This window comes from Apteryx rowi, unplaced genomic scaffold (assembly GCF_003343035.1).
Source record: "Apteryx rowi isolate R43461 unplaced genomic scaffold, aptRow1 scaffold_701, whole genome shotgun sequence".
Classification (NCBI taxonomy): Eukaryota; Metazoa; Chordata; class Aves; order Apterygiformes; family Apterygidae; genus Apteryx; species Apteryx rowi.
The window spans coordinates 261,359-269,719 of NW_020450985.1; the positions used below are offsets into that span (position 1 = coordinate 261,359).

An 8,361-nucleotide genomic window follows, 5' to 3' on the forward strand; every position below is an offset into this window, starting at 1 on the left:
CCCCGTGGTGCCCGGGGAGCAGCCGCTGCGGGGTGCAGGGGTGCGGGAGCCCCGTGGTGCCCGGGGAGCAGCCGCTGCGGGGTGCAGGGGTGCAGGAGCCCCGTGGTGCCCGGGGGGCGCCCGGCCCGGCGGCCGCAGCCTGCGCGGACCCCTTGGCGGGGGCACTCGCTAACCAGCCCGCGCTGGTCTGCAGCAGCGCAAAGCCCCGGGGCTCTGCCCCTCCCACCCACTCACGGCGAGTCAGACGCGCCCACGGGCTGCCAACGGGGCCTTCCGCGCGTTGACTCCGTCTGCAGAGCGAGCGAGACCAGCGCAGGCTGAAGACTCCCAAGCGGCAGGTAGAGCTCCACAGCTCTGCCTTGCCCCGTCTGTCCTGGAGAGCACGGCCCGAGCCCTGCGGGGAGTCGGCATGCTAAAATGGAGCATGCCCCCGCTCAGACCTGTGCTGTGCTCCCGTCTGCAGGACGATGGTCACCAGGCGCATAACATACTAAAGCACTGAGCAAACCAAAGCCCTGCTTCAGACAAGCATCAGCATTGGAGTAACCACCTCAAGCACTCAGAAGCTGAGAAATGCCAGAGTTTAAGTCATGTCCAAACTGACCCAGACTGCGTCTGCGGTGGCACAGCCGTGCAGCAGCCTGCCAGCACCCAGGGACGGTCCTTCTTCTCTCGGGAGCACCGGGTGCTCCTGCCTGCAGACACAGTCCAGGGGTGCAGTACTTCTGCCAGCTTAGCTCCCTGGTGGCACTGACATCTGTGTGAATATCCGGATTTCCCCACCACCCTTCTCACCCAGTGTGTCCCCAGGCAGGTCTGGGGCACCACTTTGCTGCAGCCGGATTCCTTCTGCAGGAAAAAAAAAAAAAAAACAACTCTTCTTTCTGCAGCCTTGGCTCGTGTGTTTTATGTGGGACATGATGGTCCAGCCACGTAGCTGGGCACTTGAATCCCGTGTGGAGCACGTGGGTGAGGTCTTGCCATGCTCATACACCGTCTCTCTACCTAGAACTCACCGGGCCAACAGCAAAGATGGTGCAGGCTCTTCCCAGAAAGGACCTAAACTGCCAGCTCCAGGGTGTGTCTATCAGGCTGACAAAGCGGGTCCTCAGCTTTCCTCCCCTAAACAGGCACAATCTGAACCCCAAGGGCACAGCTGCGCCATCAGCATCAAAGGCCTGCACAGGCTCTTCAAAGTCTTTCGCCATGGCACATCCTTGCAGTCCCAAGGAAATATTCCCTCTGTGGCAAGAGCTGCCCTACCTCCAGCCAGGGAAACAGAAACGTGGCAAAATCAGTGTCAAAATTGTCATCCAGATTCAAATACTCAGTCATAAAACTGAGGCACCACGAGAAGAATCCCTCCCACCACTCTGATGAAGACACCCCCCCCCCCCCCAGACTGATGGCCCTTGGATCACAGAAAGAGAAATGTGCACTTGTAGGGCACAGACCATCTGGCCCCTTGTCCGGGGCCAGAGCCCAGGTTCCAGGCCGGGAAGGATGCTGGCAGTGATCAGCATTTAGATGAAACCCACCTTACGGACACACTAAGGGGGACGCTCAGGGTCTGCAGGTCAGCGCCCATCTTCTTCGCCTGTCCTTGGCCCATCTCTCCTGCCTCCTCCACCAAATGTCTCTGCAGGAGAGGAGCTGTTATACTCTGTGACCTTTCCGGGGAAACCCGGAAAACTGGTAAATGAACTACTGCTGCCACAAGGAAGGAGGATTGCCTGTGCCCAAAGGGGCAAGTCCTTCCTTCCTGCAGCCAGCAATGCAAACTCCCACACCGACCTCTCCAAACCAACAGCTAGCATCCCGCAAGCCCCTAAACGTGTTTCAAGATGCAGATTCTGCTTGCCTACTCGTGCACTTGCTTTACCCGCAGCCTCTCTCGGAACACCGAAACTCAGTGCACCAGTGAGTGTCAGGAGCAGCAAGGACAGGCTGCTCCGGTAGGGAAGGGAGCCAGGAGGAGAGCGCTGCAGCAAGACAGGCAGGGCACGGGCCTCGCTGACAAGGGTGCAATCCCACAGGATTCGAACAAGGAGAGCAGAGCAGATCTGGCGACAGCAACCAGGGTCACCAACAGTCCGGTGATCACCTGGGAAGCCCTAGTGGTGAGGAAGGTCCAAGCTGGAAAAATCAAGTCGATGGGCCAGGTCCAATGTCAGGACCTAAGATCCAGTGCAAGATCAGTCGGAGGTGCACCTGCAGCGTAGCTCAGGCAGGGACCGATGGGGAGAGCCTGAGCTTAAAAGCAGCTCCCTAGCCAAAAAACGGGCAGGCCCCTGCTGAGGCTCCCCCCGGCTGGACAGCCGTGTTGTCTGTGCTGGCCCTGAGCCCTCGGAGCCAAACCTCCAGGAGAGCGGGAGCACGCTCCAGGCCCTGACAGCCTGCTCCACTCTGGTTTACTTTGTCTCGTGAGACTTTGAAGCAAGGAAAGGTAGAAGTTCGTTTACCAGATTGAAAGCAAAGATCCATAGGAGAAAAAGTTGAAGGACTAGAAACAGAAGGTTTGCAAGCAAAACAAAGCATACCTCGTAATTTGGTACATGCATTGCTCAAGACGCAGTGTGAGAGTTCCCAGGTGTTATATCCAGCACCCTTGCAGGATGGACCCAGCTGGAGGGATGGGTCTAGGCTACATGTGATAACCCTACCACCCCTTAGACCTCCAGAGGCTTTCTCTATTTCCGTATCCTATATTTAATCTTCCACAGTTTCTGCCTAGTGCAATGCAGTTTCCATGGCTTCCACTTGAGGCTCAGACCTCCACTGTTCAGTACGTTCCCTGGACATCGCTCCTTCCCCGCACACCCTCCTTGTGGGGAGCCACTCTGTTCCATTTTAGCTGGCTGCTTCTCCCCCTTCTCAGTTATCTCCTAAGTTCCCTCAACGTCTGTGAAGATACGCTGTCCAACATACCAGGTACATGAGAAATATTTGCTGCATGCACATGTTGTGAAGCTCCTGGTCCCCCCGTGCGCTCAGCTGTCGATGCAAATCTCTCAAGACCTTGCTGGACACGTTATAAGACACTTGAGGTAAAATGTGTCCCGGCAGGAGACCTGCTCTCTCCCTTGAGTTTTGGGGTTTCTGGGTCGCAGCTCTGTGTTTACCGGGCACAGCACCAGGCCCTGGATCTCACTCGGTTGGGGCATGAATACTGAATCCCAGTCCAGCCTCTGCGGGCAGTGCCCTTAAGCAATTACAGACCAGCCTCTCCCATCTCCTCCAGCATGTCACCGCCTCAGTTGGACCTCCTGCCCCAGTCTGCCCTCGTTTCCTTGTCTGTTTTTTTGCATTAGTGCTACTGAAGCTTCTTCCTGCTCTTCTCTTCTCGTGTGTTTCTTGCTGCAGCCATGCAAGTGTAGGAAAGTCAGTCTGGCTGTTTGCCTGCATTTCTGGAGCCAGTAGGCGACACTGGCAAGTGTCCTGCTCAGCCACTGGCCCTTTGGACGCAGTGTCTTTGCTGAAGACGGGGCATGACCTGTCTGGTCAGCACAGAGGCTCCAGCATGGCTTCAAACCACCCAGCACAGGCAGAGCTACCAGCCTGTAAAATGTCCTTGCTCAGTACGTGCAAAATGGGATGCTGAGAGGCTTGTAATTTAGGAAAAGTTGGTCACAGGCTGCTGGGCAGAACAAGAAGCACCCACGCAGCCCTCCTTCCTGCGCTGCAAGTCGCTGCTCCAAGGAGGGCACTCCAGAGAATAGTCCTGGTACCTCGGCTGTTGGCTAAAGAGAGGCCAAGGGCCAGCTGCTTCCCTTAATCTCACCCTACAGATCACCCGAATTAATTTTTGCTGTAACTGCAAAGAAAAAAAGTTCTTTCTGAGGCAGACACACAGCATGGTAAACTGCAACTGCAACAGAGTTAAATAAACTGAGTAGCAAATGAAAGCAGGTCTTTCTAATGGAAAGCGCCATGCAACCTTAACTTCATGTCTCTGCCAGTTCCACCTATGACTGCTGCACAGAAGCTAGCAAAACAGGCCTGAATCCGGTCACAGCCTCTAGGCATTCCTGAAATATAACCCCTAAACATATTAAAACCAAGGGAAGTGTTGCAAAATCAGTTGCTTATAGTTTGGAAAGTCTAGAGAGTGGGCTGGCTGCGGCCACGCTGTCGTGTTGACGGAAGCTAGGCTCGTATTGGGCACAGTGTCTGCTCTTGGACTATACCCGTGATGCGCTCCGCTATGAAGCAGCCCTGGCTTGAGCCAGGAGGCTGTGCAGGCACACGTGTTGTGGTGGGTGATGGCTGATGTGCCAGCCCTGCCCTAGCAGGCAATCCAGATGCAAGGAGCACCCAGGTGGCTCCAGCTGCCTCTGCAAATACAGTCTCACAGGTCTTCACCCCCACCGTCAAGTTGCCCCATCTCCAGCTTCCCACTGCAAAGCCCGTCTGCAGCAGCTGCCGAGCCACCCTCATGCCTGGGGAACAGAGTTTGGAATTAGGGCCGTTGGGACAGTAAGAAGCTATATTTTCCTCGTTAATATTAGAAAGAGCATTCCCAGGCGCATAGTTTTGCTACAGGCAAGACCTCAGAGTATCAGGAAGAGCCTACTTCCTAGGATCTGGCCCCAGCCAGGGTTTCTGAACTAGAGAATCACAGAGTCACAGAACGGTTGAGGTGGGAAGGGACCTCTGGAGATCATCTAGTCCAACCCCCCTGCTCAAGCAGGGTCACCTAGAGCACGTTGCACAGGATCGTGTCCAGGTGGGTTTTGAATGTCTCCAGAGAAGGAGAAGGTCCATTTTAGGACTTAAGGCCACAGCTAGCCTTTTAGAGCAACACCACGTACTTATCTTTTTGATAGCCTTGCGCAAAGTCAGCAGTAGCAGTGGCCTGTCTTGTGCATGAACCTCGGTGAGCCCCATGCTTAAGCAGAGCACCTGAAGCAGCCCCCCCAACCAGCTCTCCCTGATCCATCTGCTCTTTTTCCCTGGCTGACAAGGAAGGGCTTTCTTCCCAGCCACAGAGGACCCCAGGCAGGACCTACAGTGGCTGAACTCCCAAGTGCCTGCCAGGGACACCCCTCACACAGGCACACACTTCTGCATGCTGTTAGCAAAGGACGTTTTCTGACAGCTGGTGAGCGATGGTTGTTTGGTTTGCAAAGAGCACACAGTCCACCCGAGACACCAACCAGCTGTTCCAGCAGCCGGGACAAGAAGCAATTGAGGTGGGCACCTCTGCACCGTCTCCCCTTGCCCTCCTGCCCCAGGCCCCACGAGTGAGGCAGAAAGTGCCTGCAATGCACCCATGAGGCACCCTCATCCTCGTGGTGGCAGGTCTAATGAGCAACAAGCACGCCATGGCCCAGGCCTGGCCACGCAGTGGACCCAGGGAGTTCAACCTTTCCCGGGATCCCTCCTGACTCCTGCACACAGCGCTGCGCCCACACCACGAGCAGACAGACTTCCAGCACAGACCATTTTAAAATCGTCTCAGAGCTCACTAGCAGCAGCGCTGGCATGGCAGACCCAGCTCGTCCCCCCCCAAAGTGTGGTGACCACGAGCTTCCTGGGATCCTTCGCCTACCGCCTTCCCTCCCCGGCTGCCCTTCAGCCACAGGTCAGACCTAGCCTCGTTGGGCCCAGAGAAAGCCAGAGAGACCAGCCTTTGCTGGCCGGATGGCACCRTTACCTGACTTCTCTGGGACCGGCAAAGGCCTCTCATTTTCATCTCTTCACTGCTGGGTAAGGTAGGAACATTCACGCATCTCTATGGGGATTGCTCTGGGGAGTGCTAACACCTCCCGGATTTTGACTTTTCCTGCTCTGGGAGAGTGATATTAGCCAAACACTTCAGATATTTTCCTGGACTCCCAAGGGACAGGGCTGGTTTTTATTGGCATGGTCGCGGTACTGTCTCATTTCTGTGCTGGCACATGGTGCTGATGAAAGCTCTTGGTTTCTTGCAGACCAAAACCGGGCATTCCTGGCAACATTTCCAAAGCAATGCCTGTGCTTGGGTTGCGAAGTTGTCTTCACTTCCTACATAGATAAGCTCTCCTAGGAGCATCAACACTTCCACTCCACCCAGGATGGGTGGAGCATGCTGCAGCATGGCTCTTCCCCATGGACACCAAGAACATTGTCCAGGAAACATAACAGGCATCACAGAAAGTGGGAGAAAGGGGGAAAGAGAGAAAGAGAGATGCAAGCAGAAGCGTGAGATCTCCAGAGGGAATCCATCACCAGAAAGTCACCACCTTCATGAAAAGAAAACTGCTCAAGGCAGTGCAGCACCTTTGACAGGCAAGATGGGCTGCAGTTCATCGGACGGTGCACCTGGCACGTTGCAGACCCAGGCTGCCAAGGAGGGGGGGAAGCATCACCGCATCGGGCCCCTCAGGGGGGACGAGGTGCCTGTCCAAGCGAGCGGTGCCAGAGGGCAGGAGTGCCCAAGCGCTACCGTTGTGCGTGTTGCCTTCAAGCGACGTAGGCATAGTCGGCCCATGAACGGACAGTCCCTCCCAGGAGCTGGGTCTGACACCTCTTGCAGTTTTAGCCTAGAAGAAGCTCTTCCCGAGCGCGCTGCTCCGACCTAGCGGTTATATGACCACGGCACTGCAGGTGCTTTCATTCAGATGGCCACATGATGTCTGTCGTCTACGGGTCGCCGTATGAACACATGATCCGCAGCCACCCTTCAGGAGCTAAGAGCCTGGAAAAAAGGTGATGGTCTCTGGTCAAGGATGCAGAAATCAGAGCAGAGCGTTATGCTACATCAGCCACAACACAGGCTGGCACCCTAATAACGCTGATACGCCCGTCTTCAGGCAGGAATACAGCAACGGCTTATCGCAAGATGAAGTGGACCTCATTTCTGCACCACTGGGGTCTGGTATGGACTCTCGGTGTATAAGAACAGTCCTGCTAGTCCAGACTGCAGATGAGTAGGAGAAGGCCACCCGTGGCCTCACACCGCACAGAAATTTAAAGACACTGCTCAGCGATTTCAGAAATGCTTCTGGTGGCCACTGCAGAGGGACAGACACTCAGGAAAGGCCCTGGGGAGGCCACTTCGTGCATCCCCATCCCAAGGAGAGGCAAATGCTACCGTGTTCCTCCTCATAGGTGCTCGCCCTCCCTTCTCATACCCAGAAACAGCGAGCACACCTCCTCCGTGGTCCAAGGACTCCTTACAGTCACTGTCCTTCACGATCGCAGGAAACATTCTTGCTGGGACCAAACTGACATATTCCTGCCTGCGTTTTAACTCCCTGCCATCAGTGTTTACCATGAAAGTGAAGAACAGTGTATTCTCTTCTTTACAGGTGATTTTTTGAAGTTTAGAGACTATTATTGTGTCATCACTCAGTTCTCCTTTCCTGAGAATATACCCCCCCCAGTTCCTCAAGGACCTTTTTGCTGGTCATTTCCTTGACTTCCTACCGTTCTTGATGTCCTCTCGTCCCTCCGCAGCCTGTCGCCCGTGCTGCGGTCACGGTGCTGCCGGAAGAGCAGACCGACATTGCCCTTCCTTACGGACCGGCCTTTGATCTGCGCACGCCGCGGTGGCCGCGTCCGATCCGGATCGGCAGCATGGGGCTGGTTGTGGGCAGCGTGATCGCAGCCTGCACCGCTTCTGGCGGATCAGGCCTCACCTTGGCTATTGCAGCTGGGCTTTGCCGGGTCTCCGGAGGAACCCGGTGCGCGTCCTGGTGAGCCGGGGCTGCGGCTGGGGACGGGGCTGCAGCCCAGGCGGCGCAGCGCGTTCTGCAGCGTGCATAAACGCGGTCTCCAGTCCTTCAAGCAAGTCTTCAGCACCTACGGCGCAGCGCCAGGCGCAGGACAGCCTGCAGCCAGCCTCCTCCAGGTGTCACTGGAGTTCAAGTGCTGCTAATGACTCCGAATACGGTTTTCCGATTAGCTATGCTCTCGCCTAATAATAATTTACTCTGTATTGTCCCGCCTTGACTTCATTTTGAGAATATCATGCGACACTGTGTGAAATTAAAAAAAATCCCAAATACATAACATTCTGCTGCTTCTATCCCTTTTCCACAGACCTTTTATCCTGGTATAAAAAGAAGCATCTTGGTCTGACCGGCTCTGCATCTTGACTGAGCTCCTCCTCCTCCTCCTCCTCCTCCTCCTCTTCCAGGCACTTGGAAACAGTTTAGTTCCTTGCTGCGGTGTTTTTCCAGGCGTCAGAGCGAGGCTGGCCAGGAGCAGGATGCAATTTAAGAAGTCGCAGGCCGTGGTCACGCACCTGCATGAGCACGGCCGAGGCGCCCGAGCGAGAGCCCCGCGGCGGGCGGGAAGGAGCGGATGCGAGCGGCGTTGCTGACATCTGGCGATGAGCCGGAGGAACGGAGCAGGGGCCGCCGGCCTGGAGCGCGC

At 55.8% G+C, this 8,361-nt stretch overlaps 1 protein-coding gene across 1 annotated transcript in view; it reads left to right on the forward strand.

The window, feature by feature from the left end:
• The window catches only part of LOC112976170 (arf-GAP with GTPase, ANK repeat and PH domain-containing protein 3-like), an 86,095-nt gene extending 78,412 nt beyond the window's left edge, over positions 1-7,683 (forward strand). The window contains exon 11 of the mRNA XM_026087123.1: positions 7,441-7,683. Coding sequence (XP_025942908.1) covers positions 7,441-7,683 — 243 coding nt within the window. The remainder of the gene's footprint in view (positions 1-7,440) is intronic.
• The last annotated feature ends 678 nt before the right edge of the window (positions 7,684-8,361 follow it).